Source organism: Nesoenas mayeri (assembly GCF_963082525.1).
Source record: "Nesoenas mayeri genome assembly, chromosome: 1".
NCBI lineage: Eukaryota > Metazoa > Chordata > Aves > Columbiformes > Columbidae > Nesoenas > Nesoenas mayeri.
Genome location: NC_137541.1, coordinates 25,239,813 through 25,259,469, shown reverse-complemented (window position 1 = coordinate 25,259,469; position 19,657 = coordinate 25,239,813). Strand labels below are relative to the sequence as shown.

Below are 19,657 nucleotides of genomic sequence, written 5' to 3'. Positions count from 1 at the left end.
TATGTTTGCACTATCAGTCTTTGTATGGTAAGTAGAAGTTGTTCACTTGTCCTGGAGACTTGGGGCTCATGAGTGATTTTGGGGTTGCAGGAAGAGTTAGTTGGTTCTGAGATGTTGGGAAAAATGTGAGGAGTAGACCTCAGTTATGAGCTTGAAAGGGGAAAATGACTTTGGGCCGGAAGGAGTGCCTGGTTACCTGCTGTGCTGAAAGCAGCTGAGGGAGCAGACAGAAGGGGTTACTTGTTCTAAGTCTGGGACTCTAGCAAGGGGCTATGATCTCCACATCATGAAACAAACATTAATCCAAATTTTATAAACTGCTTTTAAGCAAGTCTTCTAGCAATAGAACATAAACCTCTGACTAAAACACTCTCACCAAGAATTTGGGAGAAAATGACAACCAGGCAAATGCCACCCACACAGCTGGTGGTTGTGAACCCAGCAAACCAGGCATGCCAAAAAACCACAGGACAGTCTCTTCAAACAATAAAGCAACTCTGCTGTGCTCTCCTCCTCTGCTGATGGGGTTTACTGCGGGTCCCAGGCTGGCTGCAGTGTCTCAGCAACCCTCCTTTGAAGGTAACAGCTCTCTGGGAACCCCTCTCCACTGAATGGCACAGACCTACTGCAAAGCCAGACACGGGGAACCCTTGCTTTGCCAACACCCACCAGCCAGATTTGTAGGCTTGGCAGGGGCTTTGCAGCACAGCCTGCTGGAGCAGGGCCTGAGGATGCAAATTGGTGTGCTGGGAAGGAGGGAGCACAAGCAACCGAGCAACCGTGTCTCCAGAAAGCAAAGATGGGAGTTCCTGTGTGGATGGCAAGTATCTGTCACTGGAGGGTACCAGCAAGTTTTCTGCTCTTTTCCTGCTCAGGATAAGCCAGGAGGCTAATTTAGACAACTACAGCTGCAGGCAGAAAGTTACAATGCAGTGTGTGTGACAGCTGAGGTGCTGCACGAGGTGTTGAATCACTTCTATGGCATTTTTTGATGTGTGCAAATTGATGGGTTAAGTTTTTGGGGAAAAAAAAAAAAAAGGGGGTTTAAAAGCTGAATAAACACCAACATTTCAAACATAGATACTCATCATTATTGTATATAGGATTCTAGCTTCCTAATGCTGCTGCTGCTGTTGAATCGTGTAAATTGTCTCAAAGTTATCACAACAGCACTTGCTTCTTATTTATGTGGCAGTATAGGAAGAATTATTTCTTTTCAAGAATAACTAAGGATCGATGATAAAATAGATGACTTGTATACAGATATTTTTAGCTAAAAGAACTTGATTATATGAGAAGTTTAAGTCTATAAAGATAACAGAGTTCCTCAACTGTTCCCATCTGTCTCGTCCCTGTCCTGTGTCAGCAGGGGGAAGTAGTAACTAAGACCTTCTACGGCTTAGATACTAAGTGCTTTCATTGGAGTATTTTTGTCCGCCCTCCTTTCTTTCCCTCTTTGACATCAGTAAGAAGTTTTATTTATACACTGCTATGAGATATTACATCTACTATGGAAAATTACTGACAACTGCTTTGTCAGTGATGTTCATGTCCAAGCAAATATGCTTCCTTTCACAACATTTTTGATAATCTGGATTAAAATATTGCAGGTGCTCCTCAGATTTCTACTGCCTGCCAAGATATTAATATTGTCTCAATTAGACTGCTTGCTGTAACAGCAGTTTGCTAAAAATTGCACTGATGGTGGCTTCGAGGCACGCGGTGTGAGCAAGGACACCTCTTGCTCCCCATCCAGACCTCAGGCTGTGTCTCCAAACCCCGAGCCTGCTCCGCGTGGAGCTGGTTTAGCCCCACCCTCTGAGCAGTCCAGCCTTTATTTATATGAAACCCGTGGTCCAACTGGCTTCAGATGGTGTGTGTATGTGCGTGTGCCTGCCTTCTGAGTGAGTGAGACGAGCTGGGATCATGAGCCAGGGTTGTTCCAAGTGGTTTTAATCAGCAGCCCATTAGAGGAGAACGGAAAACTTCTAACAGGATAAGAACCGAGTAAGTAAACCTAACTTTGAACTCGCAATCTGGACAAAACAAATGCAAACGAAAGTCTTCATAGTCTGTCAGTTTTCAGATAAATGATCACTTTTAGAGAGAAAGCTGAGCATGCTGACAGGAAGGAGGCAATTTAAAAGGACTGGAATGAAGGAAACTGTAAAAACAAAGTGGGAATCGAGAATACAAGAGAGAAAAAAACAGCAAACGATTGTTCACGAAGTTGGTACACTCTCTTATTCTTTTCAGCTGTGGACAGGACGTGTTAAGCTTTAACCTCTTGCTTTCTTGGACCCTGCTGTCTGGCTGAGCAGTGCTTTCTGCGAAGGGGTGAAGATTTCTGCTCCTCACCTGTCTGCCAGCAGGTCTGTTCTCCCATTAGCGAGGTGTGGAGGAGCTCGCTGCGGATCCGCTCAGAGCGCCCACGGCACACTGCCCTGTGCCCCACTCACTTCTTCTTCCTTCACAGGTTGTTCCTGCACCCCCATGGGCCGATACCTCCCCAACCTCTGCTCCTCTGGAACCTGTGACTCCTTGCCAGGCACCAGGAAGGCGCTCAGCAACAGAAATGGGGAAAGCTCTCGCTAGTTTTGGGTAAAGCGTGCTTTTGACTTTTTTTACCCTGGCAAGACGTGGCTACTTGGACTGCATCTGCAATGTGGCAAAGGGTGAAGTGAGGACGGCGAAGAGGCCATGGTTTGTGGGCAAGTCCCCAGGTGCCGCAGACTTTGTCGCCCTCGTCCCTTCCTTCTGGCCCTAGTGGTGGCTGTCTGTCTGTTCTGCCAGACCCTGACCCCTCTCATGACCAGCAGCATCCTTTCATCAGTCGTTAATGGGATCGCACCCAACAAACTGACTAAAACACGGCAAGGAAGATACAAGGAGGTCTCCCCAAGCAACATTCTCTGCTTCTCCCCTGGCAGTAACTCACAGACAGTGAAAAAGGTAAGTCAGCTGGAGCAGAGTGCTGAGCAATAATTAGCAAAATGAGGGGTAGCGAGTCTGGCAGGATCATCTGAGTCCAGCTAAAATTAGCCTGAGCTTGGAAGTCTGAGATCTGTATACAAACAAATGGGTGATCTAATGACAGCGGCATATGCACAAGCACATCTCCATTACCAGCGCTTCACTGTGGTGTTATTAACACAGGAATCCTGAAATCTTCAACTGAATCATGGCACTGCTCTGTGACTCCAGGGAGATTTCAGTGTGCTGCACAGACCATATTTTATTTTGGCTTTAGGAATCGGTTCAGAGGCTTTATGGTACAGGCTCATAAATCAGGAGCCAGTGGGGTTTCATGAAAGTGACGGAGGCTGTTAATTAGCACTGGGGTGCAGCTGCCTGTGTTAAACTTATCTGCTGGTCTGTTTTGAACTTTACTGGGGTTCTGCTGAGAAGCTGAATTTAACTGCATTTGAGAAATAAAAAAGTGCTTTTCAGGTTTTCAGATCACACTATTTACTTTGGAATCTTTGTCCCACAAATTTTATTTTGTCCTTAGGTTACCTGACCTCATGTTTACTTTGTATAGGGTTCCTAGAATGTGTGTTAAAACTGAACAAATGCACACACTGTTATTTTAGTTGGAAAATGTGGTTTGTTAAATGGTCCAGACTGAGGCAGTTATTTTTACCCTGGAATCTGTGATCAGCACTAGCACAAATGTTTCAAGTTTTCTTCACTTATGTAGAGGGCTGCTAATAGAGCAGCAGACAGCTCACAGTGAAATGAGAATTATGCTGGCATTTTATATACAACTGTATCAGGACTATAAACATTTATCTGTGACTTCACAGATTATGGACAGCATCTACGTAAAGCAGTTCACATTAAAAAAAAAAATTAGAATGTTGCTTTTTTGGTTAGATATGGTTCACAATCTGAAAGGTCAGCAATATTGATTTTAGGAGAGTAGTTGTAAAGAGCATCTTCTGCAGCAATTGAAAATACATATGTGAAATAATTTTGGCATGAACTCTTTAAACTCAAATCTTAAAAAATGGATGTTTCTTTCTTGTGAAGGTCAGAGAGATTTTTCTTATAAGTTGCAGAAATCTATGATGCATTTGTAATAATTGTATATTTTAATGACCCTTTAGTACACGAGGTACCCAGATTTGGATTTTTTCAACAGTGTGACATGAAGAATTACTACTTACAGGCAAATAAGCACAACTCACAAGTGTTGGTCACGTTGTGTTACAACCTTTGGCACTTACAGTTCATTCCTTTTCACTCATTGCCATGGTAATGGCAAGAAACATTTCATATCTTACCTCGGACTACCTAAATTCTGTAAGAACTGGTGAAATAATGGCAAAGTTTTGCCTGCATACTCTCTGTAATTTCTTCTTTCCCATTTTACCTGAGAAAAATGCACATTGATGTTGGACTTGGTGTGCTGGCTGTTTGAAATGAGAAGGAAGCTTATGTTTTTACAATGTGCTGTACTTACTGCCTTCCAGTGTGCGTGGTTGGATGTGACTATCACATGCACATGCTGAGCCTATAGTACAGATGTAAATGCATATGTTAACCCTTATAGGTATGTTTTCCAGGGCTGTGCTACTCTAACACATTCCTCTTCAAGTTCTAAAGACCACCCATAGCTGGCTCCCTATTTGTCTTGAAAGTTTCCTCTAGAGCATGATGAACAAAATGTCTTGCACATGTTGGGATGTAAGTTGCTCTGTGTTTCCAGAGAATACTCTGCTGGTTGTGTGGGCTGAATAATAATCTCAGGGAATAGAAAAAACAAACATCTCCAAAAATCTCTACCACTTTGCTTTGAAAGTGTGTTCTTGAACTGTGTGTTTTCGCCCACTGCTTATTCAGATAACTGGACTGTTATCTTGCTTGATTTTATTGGGTACCCAGTAACATCTAAGGCAGATGTCATGGTTGAAACTTCACACTGTTTTATTTTACAGTCACGTGCCCACCCCCAGTAGCTAGTTTGGCAACAAGTTTTCATTAAAGCTCTGGTTTAAATCTCCATGTATATATCTGGAAAAATACTTTAAAATATATTTCAAAACATTCACATCCTTAATTAACTAGTCACACATGTATTCTTATTCTATGAATAGTCTAGCAAGCAAATTTATTAAAAAAAAGGTTGTGCAGTTAAACAGTGACTAAAAGTAAACACTGCAACATGTCTTATGAAGTCAAAGTTCATGAATAAATGTTAAGACAAAGAAGACCCCGCTGGAGATAATATTCTTCAGATAACACCCAATGTTTGTGGGTTTTGAGCCATAGCATCTGTCACACTACAGAATCTCTTCTGACTGGGTAGAGGCAGGTTTCATTCTTGTTTCCTTCAGAGAAATAATCCGTATTGTGTTGAGCCTGCTGCGAGAATGTGGTTATGATTGTTATTGCATGAGTAAAATCCCCTTGCAGAGTCTGATAACTTCTCCATTAGCCCTAAGTGTCTCAAATATAGAAAGAAAACCCCAACAAACTGGCACTTCTTATGAGCCATGAGGGGAAGCGGAGGGAGAGACTGGAGGAAAAGTGCAGCTTTGTCACTGCATTTCTGATCTAAAAACTGGTCTCATTTTGGAAAGTTCCAGACAAATGTGGAAAAAGCACGGGGCTGGAAATCACCAATTTGATCCATAAATGTGTTATCCATGATGCCCTGGGATGGAACCACTACTGTCAGGCACATGGTGCCTGTCTTTTTTAAATTACAAGAATGCAGATTGCATTCATAGCCTGGAAAACCTGACAGAGCTGGTAGTACTTCTCTCTCAGGTATCACACATTACAGGAGTTTTAAAAGCTGCTGGAGAGCTGGTCCTGTAGCCTTATTTTCACATGAGCAGAGGTCAACTTTTTATAGTGTAAAATTAAATGTTAATATCTGTAGCATGAAAAATAGAAGGCTTATTTCTGATTCTCCAATATTAAAGGCATTAGAGGGAGATATCACATCCAGCAGCAGGCTATCTTCAGGTTCAGCCAGGCACTCTTACCTCTTGCATGACAAAATATTTGCAAATATATACAGTAAGGAGAACAGCTGGTGCTGTAGCATCAAAACTGAAATAGGTATCAACAAAAAAAGTCCATACGAGCCCTGAGTGGAGGTTTGCCTACCATAATATTGTGCCAGAAATACCTTCGGTACCAGCCAGATGTAAAACCATTACACTCATATTAAGTAATTCAGCTCTGATTCTCATCCAGTTCTGAGAAGAGCTGATTAACAGGTTACACTGTATTTCCACTCTCTGAATTAATTTGGCCAGAGCCAAGTGAGGTGTCTCTGCATAGCAGGGCATTTTGCCCAGGTAGACATAACACTTTTGCTGTTGTGGGGAAGAAGTGAGACAGTATTGCTCATGTACCAGGCACTGCTTCAGCATCCTAGCTCTCAAACCATGGCCAATGGATAAGAAGATGAGATTTAAAATTTTAAGATGGATCTTGAAGGATATTATTTCATGGCTACTCAACAGAGTCTTGCTACATCCCCATACCATTTAAGACCAACTGAAAAAAAGAAAACAAACAAGATATGCAACTGATTATATGACAATTTCATGAGTGGATGTGGCTGGCATCCTAAGAAATGAAAGCTAATAGGTATGGTGAAAAAAGCTGTTTTCACTTTCAAGGCTCTCAACCTGTCAGTTATGTTTGGTGTAAAAGATATATCTCCAAGAGGAGCTATAATGAAGTGAGCAAACAGGAAGAATGAGAAAAGGATTTTTATGGCTTTATTCTGAACCAATAACATATTGTTTACCAGCAGCAGACAGCATGAAAGAAGCAAGATAATGGCAGCTTCATGTGGCTATATCTCAGAGACACTATGTAGGAGGAAGGGGAAGGGGAAGGGGAAGGGGAGGGGGAAAGGGAAGGGGAAGGGAAGGGGAAGGGGAAGGGGAAGGGGAGGGGGAAAGGGAAGGGGAAGGGAAGGGGAAGGGGAAGGGGAAGGGGACGGGAAGGGGAAGGGAAAAGGAAAATGAAAAGAAAAGGAAAGGGAAAGGGAAAGGGAAAGGGAAAGGGAAAGGGAAAGGGAAAAGGAAAGGGAAAGGGAAAGGGAAAAGGGAAGGGAAGGGGAGGAAAGGGAAAGGGAAAGGTTATAGGCCCAGTTACCTGTATTTGAAAATTGGCAGAATTTCATTCTTGGAAAGCTGAGAAATTGTTACTAGAACTTTAGAACATCCAGAGTGGAATGATCCTTTCTTTACTTGAGTGCTCCACTGTATCTTGTCAGACCCAGAAGGCTGGACTTCATGGTCAATGGAAATAACTGCCTCTGATGCAAAAGTCATGACTGAATGTAGACATTTAAAACAAATCTGTTGATCTTCATCCTCTAAAGACGTGTGTCTTGTTTTTCTATTGATTTTTTGGATGGGATACACTTGTTTCAGTCAGAAGAAGCAGGGCAGGAAGGGAGCAGGAGAGGAGTGTTGTGGAAGATGAGATGGAGAAAAGAGGCACTGGCTGGGCTAAGGTGGGAGACAGAGCAGGGAGCCGTGGCTGCAAAGTAATGTCATCCTCAGAGGGCACAGGAGACACTGTGCACAGAGGGCTCTGGATTTGTGCAGGGGAAGAGGAGATGGGAATGGAAATGGAAAGAAAAGAACATAAAGTCAGTGGGAACTTTGAAATGTAAATGTGTGAAATAGGAGAAATGAAGCTAGATGATAGAATGAGGAGTGATTTTTGCTATTATGCTAAAATGGAGTGTGATGAGAGCTCTGGATAGAAAAGATTACATTATGCTTAACAAGGTTTGATACACTTTTAAAGCAAATTTAGTCTTTAAAAGGATATTTATTTCATAGAATATGGTAGGGGGATGAGAACTCTCTTCTCCTCATAAAAGAACAAACTACTTTGCTAGTATGAAACCTGTGTTATAGAAAGCAATCGACAGATGGTACGGTATCAGCAACTGTTTTCCATGACATGATACCACATTCACATTGCACCCTATCAAAGCAGGACATTTTTTCCCCTTTTCAGTGTAGTACAGAATGCAAAAGGCACTGAGGAAACAGCTATTTTTACTGTGCAGATATCTAGAGAAATGTTGGTGGTAAAGGGCAAGGCTATTGTAGTGGGCAGGAAAGAGGGGCAGGGCGGAGACTCTGCAGGAAAGGACCTTTGAGGAGGATGGGAATCAGTGGCATGATGCATCAGCAGCAGATGGGAAATGGAGACAGAACCTTGCTCATGCACTTCTTTGGAGCCTTTTCCTCAAAAGCAGCTATTCTGACAAAATCGAAGGATTGTCTAATCATCTGTTTTCAAGACAAGGCAGTTGGTAATATGAACTACATGCAATCATAAAGCAAAGGTATTTTGATAAAATAGCTCTGAAAGCCAGTGATGACTATGCAAATAATTCCAGTTTTGCTCTTGGATTTACGAAGTCATCAAAAACCAAGAATCAAAGTAGTGCCAATAATCTGGTTTCTTGTTCTGTATTGATTCAGCAAACAATTAGAAGCAGAATTACATTCCAACCGTTTCATTCTGCAACCCAGCCCTTTCTGATTAGGAAATCTAACAGAACATAAAGGCAACACATTCAAATATCCTCCAGAAAGTGAAACAGGAAATTAACTGCTTTGTTACTTCTTGATACAGGAGCTATGTGCACTTCAAATACAACAGTAGTATGAACAACCTACTATTTCTATGAACTTTTATGCAAACATGAAAAAGAATTTAAAAGTCTCATTTGGAATTAATAAAGGTCTAAAAAATAATTTAAAAGTCTCATTTGGAATTAATAAAGGTCTGCACAGTCTTGTAAACGAATCACTCAGGGCATTAGAATCACATGCTAAGATTTTATAATTGCTCTTCTCATTAATACTGTTTAATATTAGTGGAGTAGTTTCTAGGAATCCCACTCATGGATTTTTTGTAACGTTGTTGTGCTAGGTGGTATTTAGCAGTGCAGGCAAACCCACGCTGTCCTTGCTGGCTGAATGGGAATTCAGGCAGTTCTCCACCTATGAGGATTGCTGGTAGGGCCAGCGTTGTTTATGTAAGGCTTCTTCTCTTGCAGGGTATTTCTGTTGCACGCCTCTTCAAGTAAAGGCCTTTTGGTTTGCATAGTGGCTCATGTATCTCTTTTGCAGCAGCCCAGTTCCTGCAGAAAGCAGTGGGGTTAAAGTAAGCTGCAGTCCAGTTGTTCGAGCCTACTGGACAAGACCCTGAGAGTCTTGGCTAACTCAGTGTACAAGAGTGGCTGCCTGTAATCAACACGGGGACTAAAGCCACCAGAACTGGGGAGCTGAAAACATGAGTCACAGCTTTTGATTTCTTTCCTCAGAGAAGCTCAGGCAGACATGAGTTGGGCCATTCTTTTAGGAAAAAGAATTTTGTTTCTGTAGTTGAAGTGATGGTCAATGAAATTCTATGGCATCAGTTCAAACTGTATATTTGCTTCCCTGACAGTCAGAGACATTGCATCAAAATTTATGGAATTATGCAATCTTCCTGGAATCTGAAAAAATGCCAAGGAACTGTTTTTCTCTCCTCAACTTGAAATATCTTTGCTATTTTCTTCTTGGCCAAAACAATGACAGTAATTAGGTATCATAAGATTCAGTTACTGACCAAATTGTGGATTTTTGGATCAACACAGAAATTCTGTACGATAGAGGAAGGCTTCAGAGACTAATGCAATCAATTTTATCTTTAGACATTCATAACCTAGAATTGGATAAACTGGCTTCAAGGAAAATGTCAAAACATTTTCTCTTTAACAGAACTTCACAGCTGTGTGGAACTTGCAGGCAGAGAGAACTAAGAATTGCAACTCAGATAATAGACGTCTATTTTCAGTCAGACAAGGATGGTTATGTAATTCTTGAGCTTTCATATTACATAAACTGAGCTGTTTATCTCATTTGTGAAGACCTCAGAGGAATATGCATATGATCTGATAATTTAAAAAAAAATCCATAATAAATGTTATGGAGCTGACTTTATTTTGTGTTTTTGTATTATTCTATAAACTGAAAGCAAAATTACAAAATTCATTCTTCTGCATTTTTGTTTACTTTAGAGCCCATTGTGGTTTCTTTATCGCAGTTCTTAAGGCTGTGGATAATGTGTGTAAAAGCCTATTGCACTAAAATGAGGTCAGTGACTCAGCTAACTGCAATGGTTTGCAAGCTGTATGAGCAGGTATATCATGTCAAAGCTGACACAGGTCTCATCCTAAATCATATGGGAAATCTCAGCCTTGCTGTAAAGCCTCATTAATTTCAGTGGAGACAGCCACACTATTCTCTAGGTAAGACATGGGCCACAGATGTTCTTTACGAACCTGTTTCACATAAGGTGTATTGAATCTGTAATAAACTGACCTGCTAACAAATAGCCTGAGACTTCAAACAGGGGAAGAGCTAAAAAATGGTTAGGACATGAAAACATTTGACCATTTAACAATTATTTTCAAATGTACCAAATGTTATGGATCCTTTTTTTTTTTTTTTGGTCTAAGCCTACTGCACATTAAAGTTATAGGAATGCCAAAAAATCAGAACCATAAAATGTCAAAATATGCAAACAGCTTATTTTCATTTATTGCACTCTGCTTCTTTTATACCAGCTCTCTGCCCAGACTGCATTTTTATGATTGAGAAACATTTTATAAAAAACAGCAGACTCTTTAAGTGTCTAAACATGACTGCTATTGCTATAATATTGGAAATTCTGAAATATATCCAGTAGTAACTAGATCAGTATGGCCAGTGATGTAAAGCATTTTATAGAGAGGTTTGGAAAAAATTATGGAATCACTTGCTACAAATGTGCAGTTGGCCAGATTTTTTTTAATTCTGTGTAGCCAATGGTTAGGTCAAAACAAAACAAAACAAAACCACCCTACACTGCACTGGCTTGGCAAGAAAACAGAGAGGACACGTTGTATCTTGTAACCTGGACTGCAAATAGCTCTGAAAGGAAAGGGCAGAGGAAATAAAGTTGGCAATGGTACACATGGATCTCAAGCATGCACCATAAAAGATGCAGAGCTACATCATGCTATTTAATAGTATTAGATTAGACTTCAGGTTAAGCTGTTAAATTTAGGACCCTGAATTGTCTCAGTGTCCCAAAGATCCCATCATGGATTTTTGGGAAGCTAGTGGATGAAAGTGTATCATGCCCAGCACCTGGGTGGCGGGAGGGGAGGCTGGGGGTGCAGGCGAGCGTGTCCCTGGGGAACCAGCCCTGCATCAGGAGGCTTTGGACACCGGCAGCCTGAGGGCTTTTCACATGTCTCTGGACTGTGTGTCCCAAGGAAAGGCCTCTGGGGTGGCTGGTGCTGTGCTCCGTGTGTGAGGGCCATGGCGAGCCCCGTGCGTGCCCATGGAAGGCGGCCGGTGGGAGCTGGCTGCGCTGCAGGCCCTGGGGAGTTGCTCGGGCCGTTCGCCTTTGTGTTCTGTGGAAGTGACCTGGGTGACTGCCATTGCTTGAACTTCCTTTTTTTTTTTTTTGTGCTAGTATCAATGTTCCCTTGAATATTTGCTATTGCCAAACTAAAGTGTTGTAAACATTTTCGCTAATCCCTGGGGAACTGGGGAAGATGTGCCTGCATCAGCGCTCACACGGAGGATGGAGGGAGAGATCCCTTCCCCTGGGAGATCCCGCTGCAGCCAGGCTGACCCCAGCCTTTGGGGTCCCCAGGGCCCTGCCGGGTGGTTCCTGTCCCACTGAGCCCTGCCGGCCAGGCGGGGGGAGCAGCGGGGGCACAGCTCAGCCCAAACCTCACTGGCAGCCGGGGCCACCAGGGGCTGTTGCACCAGGCGTGGGCTGCGAGGAGGCGGCCAGGCTGGGGTACGCCCTGCCGGAGCTGCCCTTGGAGTATTGCCCGCAGGGAGAAATCAAGTTGTTTCTGGGTGCCTGAGATAGAAGCTCTTAAAGTTTGTTTGCAGAAAAATGCTTAAGGGGTGGCACTGCTGGAGGCTTTGCTTTTGCGAAGAAAGGTGTATTTTGGCAGCATGATAAAAGTGTGTTACCTGTCAGTGAGGAGAGGTGCACACAAAGTGCCACCAAGTCCATGGCAGACAGCACCCTAGCCTCACCGGGAGGGACAGGAGCGGGACAAGCAGGAATCGCGAGCTAAAACCGGGCAGGGACCTGTCCTGGGCTGCAGCCCCTCTGCACTCCTCATGTGTCCTTAGCTCACCCCGCAACACCGGCCCTTGCAGCACACGTGGGATGGAAAATTGGATTTGCTCGCAACATAAAGCAAGAGGTGTCTCTATCCTCTGAGTCCCTTCCGCTATGCAAGTGAAATGGAAAGTGGGAAGTGTTCGGCTAGAGTGCCTGGAGGAGGAGGGAGAGGGAGTAGAGGGGAAGGGCTGGGGAAAGGGCTGGATTTAGGAACAGGGAGGGAGGAGGGAAATGGAGAGGAAGGGTTGCCAGCGGCTGCTGGCGCTGCAGGAGAGCAGGAAGGAGAGGAGATAAGGGGAAAGGCGGGAGGAGCAAAAGCTAAAGAGGAAAGAATGTAGGGTACTGTGGTGGGGAAGGGCAATCTCAGATGCTCCAACGCTGTGCCCGCTGCCCAATTAACGTGTTCTAAAAACGCTGGGACGCCGTGGGGACATTTGACAGATTACCTAATGCAGTTCCTGTGACTTCACCCTGTGCTATTTGTGCTTCTTCCGGCCAGCATGTGATCAGTCTTTACTCGAATAGCCCAGTGTCTAAAGTTGTTTTGAGTTGCACATTCAACAAATACACATGGAAGACTCTGACAGTGTTGTATCGAGATATTTTTCAGGGTCACTTCATCGATGATGCTGACCCTTTCCACAGGGGATGTCTACTCTGGAGCAAAAGCAGATGTGGGGTTAGAGGCTCAGGGCTCTGAAATAGTTTGTGCTCCTCACTGCCACGGAGGAGCTTACACTTCAGCCAAGCGTAATGTAAATCTGCATCCTGTAACTGCGGAACAGACTGCCGAGAAGAGTGATTTTATCAGTGGATCCCAGGCCTATAAACAACTAGACACATCTTGAATGACATTTGTTTATATCAAAGCATCTGTCTCTTTTCAATGTGGTCTACTGTGCAAAAAATTGTGGTGCCTTGTTTGTGTAGCACTTCCTATGTCCAGTGATAAGCTTACTAAAATTAGAAGTTATGGAATACCTTAGTTTTTAAAGGACCTACTGCTGACTACTGCTAGGTTGAAATAAATGAACGTAACAAGAGCTAATTTAATGCCCTGAACTGAATCCCTTAAATGCTGGTATGTTTCAATCCTAAAGACAAATACTTTTCACCAAAAGAAAATCTTGTTTATTAATGATGGTTTTATTACAAAAGAATAGCTAGACTACTTCAGATATTAGTGACCCATTTCCCACAAGTAGCATCCTATTTTTATGCCTTATGTAAGATGTAAGATGTGAAATATCCTCCCTGATTACAGTGACCCTGTAATTACGTCTGCAGTACTTAATGTCCAGCTCATGCCATCTCTGTGTTTGGAGTGTCTCTCTCTCATTTCTCCTTGCAAGAAGCTCATATCCCAGGCTTTATACAGAGGAGAGGTTTCCTCTAGATGCCATTGCCCCTAGGCACTATGTGGGAAGACAGTGAATGGTAGACAACCCAAGAGTTCCTTAGGATTCATTGCAGACATCATATACCTTTCCACTTGTTCCTATATACAGGTGTCTCTGTCAGTCCTCCTGAGCTGGATTGTGTTGGACTAATAAGGTAATAAGGTATTGACAAGATTACATTTAATTTTCTAGAGCCACAGCAATCTACAGTACTGTTTTGGATTCCTCTACGTGCTTTTACCTCAGTACTCTTCTTACGTTTCTTAATCATGCTGCACAGCAGAACTCAGACCCCTGAACTTACCATCTGTGTAAGACCCATGTTCCTTAGAACAGTAAACATGGATCCCATCAAGCCTTCTCTGCTACATGACCCACAGGTCAATCTCAGGCCACAGTTAAAGTCACCTGGCAAGTACTGTTACCTGCTCAACAGAGCAGGCCAGATTTTAGCTGAAGATATTTCAATGAAGGGAAGACCATGGTTTAAAGATCCTCCATTGCTACCCTGAGCTTTCAAACCCTTGCAATATCCATCCAAAATGAAGGCAGAAAAAACAGATAGGCTGACAAAATGGAATATGTGGTCAGAAGTCCCTGATATAAAAATAATTCTTAATTATACCAGAAATATTTCCTGATTGTCACAGTAAGTTACTAGTATTTTTTTTTTTTTTTTTTTTTTTTGTGAAAAATAACAGCTACATGTTATACTGCTGAGGAGTGTCCTATTGTACAACCTTGGTCTTTTTGTTGTGTTTGCTGCAGATCGATGACTCCATTCTCCAGTACTTTGGAAGCCGTACAAGAAGAGCAGTGCTGTATGCACCTCCTGCACACCGAGAGACCGACGGTCAGCTCTGCCAGCGCATCCTCACAAAACATGGATATACAGTCACTGTCCTTGAAGACAGGAGACTGGTGGAAGATCCCAGGCATGAGGGCCCTTATCACAGTAAGAATAATAGGCTTTAATTAATTCAGTAATTACTAAATATTAGCTATTGATCCAGCATTCTTCCACAGAGGTAAAACTTATAAACTCTTGAAACAAGTAAGGATAGAAGCCAAATTTTAGCCCTTCTCAGTTGTGCAGTTAATTTTCCACAATTAGATGATTCTTCCATTAGATATATCCCTCTGTAAAAAAAATGCAGCAGAGGGATTCATCATAGTCTTGACAACCAAATCACATCAGTGTATTTCTTGATGACTTCTCATACCAACTTCCTCCATATAACTGGGTGATTTCAGTAGAGCATTTAGTACCAAAACAGAAACCTGCTACATTTGTTGTTTTTTTTTTTCTCATTTTCTCTCTTAAAGAAAAGCCATGTGCTCCTTCCTCCAGTAATGTTTTGATTGTTCTGTAAGCTTGCTAAAGAAGATGATGCAAAAGAAGTACATTTTGCATTTGCTGCAGAGCTGGGGTAGATTAGTTGGTTCTTAGTTCCTGTTGAAATTTTATCCACAGCTAAAACAGATTGCTGAAGAAACAGCTTCATCACTTGCACAAGAGACTAGCTTTGTGTTGCAGTTATCCTGTGCCTGATAGAGGAGCTTTAGGCAACAGTTAAATACATGCTGAACATGTTTAAGTGGACACCTTAAAGGTACAAACTGAAATCATTATCTGAATTTGGTCTTCTGTTGGAAGTCAATTTTGGAACTGGAAGACTTAAAAAATACACAGACCACCATTCTGTCAGTAGAAAAATGGTATGGTTGGTCACTTCTCACGCTAAAGGGAGTGCTGCTTACATCATTCAGGCTTCTAATAGATTCCTGGCTGTATGAGAGAGCCCAAGTTTGCTTTGTGCTTTAACCAATCAGAGTAGTTTCATAGATGAAAAATATAATAACTTAGCATGCTGGAGGCTGTTCAAAATTCCACCACTAATTTCAAGTTTCTTTAAGAAACTTTCTTGAAAATTAGGTACATGCACTTTTCTTGGCAGGCTATACCAAGAAGTGGTAAACTGTTTTCACTCCACTCCATTATTTTAGTCTGGTTTTGTAGGCACCTTTCAGCCACTTCTTGCCTTGAGTACTTTCCATCTCAGAGTAACAAGACACGCTGTGTCTGGAGGCTTTGCTAACGTCAGATGTGCTGCAGAGAAAAGATGGCATCTCCGGGGACCATGTGCACCATCTCTGTGAAATACTTTTGTTTCAAACAGCCAAGGAAGCGGGTATGCAAAATTCAGTTATGACGGAAAAAAATGACTGTACAAGATTTTGCTACAGTGATCAGCTCAGGTTGAAGTTCTCCAATACAGTTTTTTACCCTCCAAACACTGCCTCTACAGAAATAAACTTAACTGTGAGTATTCATATTTTACAGGCTAGTACCAGTACTTCCTGTAGTATTTTCCCAGGAATGAAAAAAAGAAATGAAAAGGTTTTAGAAATTTTCCACGAACATCCTACAGCTTCCAGCAGATGTTGGAGTATGTAAAAAAGTCAAATGCTTTCCAATTTAATGTAAAGAGTAAGACTCTACTAATCTCACTTCATGGCAACATAAGTCTGCCTTTAACTATTCCCTGGGTTATGTAAGCACCTAGCTTTAAGGTTATGTTTTGAAACCAAGAAGTAAGTAAAAGAGCATGTATGCATACCAAACCAATGATCTTTTTTCAGAACTAAACAAGTTATGCTAAAAGTTGTTTTTCTTTTTCTGTAGTTGATGGAGTTCACTGTTCTGGATGAGACAGTAGTCCTTATTTTGGAGAAGGGTATTTTGAGCTATGGTTTGTCATAATATTTTCCTGATAGGAGTGTTATAAATTATTAAAAAATATGCTCCTTGAAGCCTCTATTAAAAAGATATAATGGACTGAGAAACGTAGATCATGAGTGTTGTGAAAAAATCTATAAAAAGAGTCATTCCTTCTTACTTAATATGATTTAGCAGCTCTATCTGGTGCTTTTATTTTTGTGCAGTCTGTCTTACTCATGTATCTTTCAAAGTTCACTCTAATTTTGAAAGGATTTTTTGTTTAGAATGGCTGAGAGCCAGGACTCTAGCTGGAGTCATATATGGAAAAAAATTCACCACAAAACATTCCTAACTTTTTTTGTGCTGGCCCGCTATTAATTTTGGGACCAGTTCTGCTCACATTTGACACCAAATGTGACAGCTCTGCACACCGATCTTCCAGAGAGATGCTCCATACCTGGGCTGTAGCACCGCGTTGAGTTCATTGACGTCAAAGAGAAACATCAGCAGAATAGTTTTCTTCAGTGGAAACCTTTCACTTCTTACAGACCAACTAAAACATTTTGAGATTGGGTAACTGAAAGATAGTTGGCTAAAAAGAGAAAGGATACATTTCTTTTTACATGGCAAAGAGACTGTGGTTTATGGGTTTCCTATGAAAAATCCATACAGATGTGTTCTGCAGTAAAACATACATTATTTAAACCCCTACTTTTTCACTGATAAATAGCTTTGTCAGTAAATTCTCAAGCAGCTTTACTTGAACAAAAGGTAGCTGTGCTTTCACCATTCCTTAGCAATTAAACCCACATGGGGGGAAAAGATAGAGAACTGATGATATCTGTGCCTGCTCTGAGCTCTTTGAGTCTTGCTTTTGCAGCAGCCCTAAGGGAGCCAGTTTTGCGGTAAGGTTTAACATATCTCATAGTTGGCTGCTGGGATGGAGATGGAGAGGTGGCACTGTGTTAGTAGAATATGATGGCATGGTCAGGTTTTGTGGGGAGCTGAGATTGCCACCTTGGGCAAGCAGCTGCTGCTGACGTAGATCTGTTTAAGCATGGTCAGTATCTGCAGTATCTGTGGTAAGTCCATTGTGGATTCAGTTCAAATAAAGTTGGATGACAGCTGAGGAGAAAGACATCAGGTTGTATTGGCCAGCACATCTATAAATTGCACACTTGTTTTGTTTGCCAGCTAGGCAGAAGAAGGTGTACTTGGCTACTTGGTGTGTCGTTCCTTCCTGCGCCTTTTTTTTTTTTTTTTAAATGCGAAACTCTGCTCATAGAGACATAGCCTCTGTAACATGTTCTGCCTTTGCTGCAACCTGTGGTCATGTTTGAAACCAGTGTCACACTGCTTCACAGAAAATAATAAAAGGATCAGAAGGAGGCGTGAGAAAGCCCCACACATCTGGGCTTTCTCCTGGGAGCTTTTCTGTGCTGAGCAGCACGAGCTGTAGACCTTCCTTCCCTCAGCCCGGCTCAGCGCTGCACTGCTCTACCACAGGTGAGCGGGATGAGCTGCCTGGCTTCAAGACACCCTTAGGTCCTCCCAGAGTGAAAAGCACCAGAGAAGAACTTCCCAAATATTTTCCAGGTTCTTCTGCCCTCTTCCCTGTCCTTCCAGTCCAAGAAGCTCCCACCTCTGGGGCCATAGCAAAGATTACCAAGACATGTGGGTCCCTCTGGCTCTGTGGTGCCTTGCCAACATTTTAACAGGAAAGTGTTATCTTGGAAATTTGTTGCACTAAAATGCATTTCTGCCCTCGAAAAATGGCTTTCCCTATTTGCTGTCTGCTGCCCGAACCTTTCCTGAATTCCATATTTTCCCCAGATGAAATCTTCTAAGAGAAATAAACTACTTATATCTTTATTCTTGGAGTCATCAGTTTTTCTGTCCTTTGTTCAGTGTGCCTGCCTCATTAGTCAATGATGACCCTCCCTTAACAGGCATTTCTCAATTCTTCACCTTTGCTAATAGTTACACAAATCTCAGAAAACTGCGGACTCTGAAAAACATGTACAGTTGTATGCTACAAATCTGACCAGCCAGTTTTAATTCATTCTGCAATAACATGCAGAATTCAGTTGTTACCGCTCACTTTTGGAACAGAAAACATTCTGCATAACTTTAATGACAGCCAGTCAGTTTGGCCATGGAAAAAAGCACATCTATTCAGGCTGCTGGCAAACGGAGTACAGCATAACACGATGTGCTCCCTGCTGCCTTAGAATGCTAATTTTAATAATCTGGTGGAAGTTTATGCAATTGCAATGGGTGACTTTAAAAAAAGAATCATAAACGATTTTCATAGTATCGATTATGCACAAGCATTTCCTACTTTTATAGTACTATATTTAAGCATTTAAACATTACTATGGCTTCTGTTTGCAGTTTGAGTGGCATCCACTCAAGATGAAATTTTAACCATGCCATTGAAAGATCGTTAGAGTACATATATTGATTTGGGAGTTTTTTGTGGTTTGTTGTTCCATACCGTATATACAAGACAGATATATATATATATAAGAACATTAGATCTGAAGTTATTTCCTCTTTGCTGATCACGTCAATATGCACTGAATTTTGTTCTGTTTTCTGCCATTTTCAGAGCATGCTGTGTTTAAGCACTTGGCTGTGTAAATTAAGCCCTGGTTCCAGCAACAAACTGTGAGGATGGTCTGGTTTTTTGCAGATGTGGGAGCGGTACTTGGGTGGAGCTGCTCCAATAACAGGAAGGGATGAGTGAGGCAACAGACCCATGGGAGCAAATCTTGGCCCTTCTCTTTGTGTGCTGGGTCAAGAGATCTGTCTGGCATTTAAGGTGGCATCTCATGGCATTACTTACAGCAGGGAGTGAATAACCCCTCATTGTTAAAGCAACCTGAATATATTCAGACTTCTTTCATTTTTCTGGAAAATGCTGATTTGACAACTGTTGTATTGTTCTGGCAGATATGGCCTCTGCTGCTCTTTGGCTCTCTACAGAGGGCCTTGTTCCTTCCCTGTACCCACTGGTTTCTCCCTGTAAAAGCTGCTGCTTGGGGAATGTCAGGAAGCATCAGCCTCAGGAGCAAGCACAGGTGTTCAGCAGACGTGGAGTGAAGCCAGTTGCAGGTTTCTGTCTCTAACTGGATGGTCTGTGACTGAAGAAGCAGCTGGGGACAAATAAAATAAAATTTCACTTTGATTTTCCCAAAAAGCAATTTTCCAAGTCAGTCTTCATCAATTTTTCATTTTGTCTTATTGGGTATCCTTTGGGAAAATTGCTCTTTAAAGGAAATCTACATTTTCCATGGGACGAAAATGTCTGTGTCTGTTCACAGTAGGACTAGGAGGCGGAGAAATGTTGCCA

At 42.1% G+C, this 19,657-nt stretch overlaps 1 protein-coding gene across 1 annotated transcript in view; it reads left to right on the top strand.

Moving 5' to 3' along the window:
* Nucleotides 1–2,700: 2,700 nt before the first annotated feature.
* Nucleotides 2,701–19,657, top strand: part of CPED1 (cadherin like and PC-esterase domain containing 1) — a gene marked incomplete at both ends in the record, with an annotated part of 145,322 nt that continues 128,365 nt past the window's right edge. Inside the window, 2 exon segments of the mRNA XM_080364016.1 lie at nucleotides 2,701–2,952; nucleotides 14,349–14,535. Coding sequence (XP_080220142.1) covers nucleotides 2,701–2,952; nucleotides 14,349–14,535 — 439 coding nt within the window.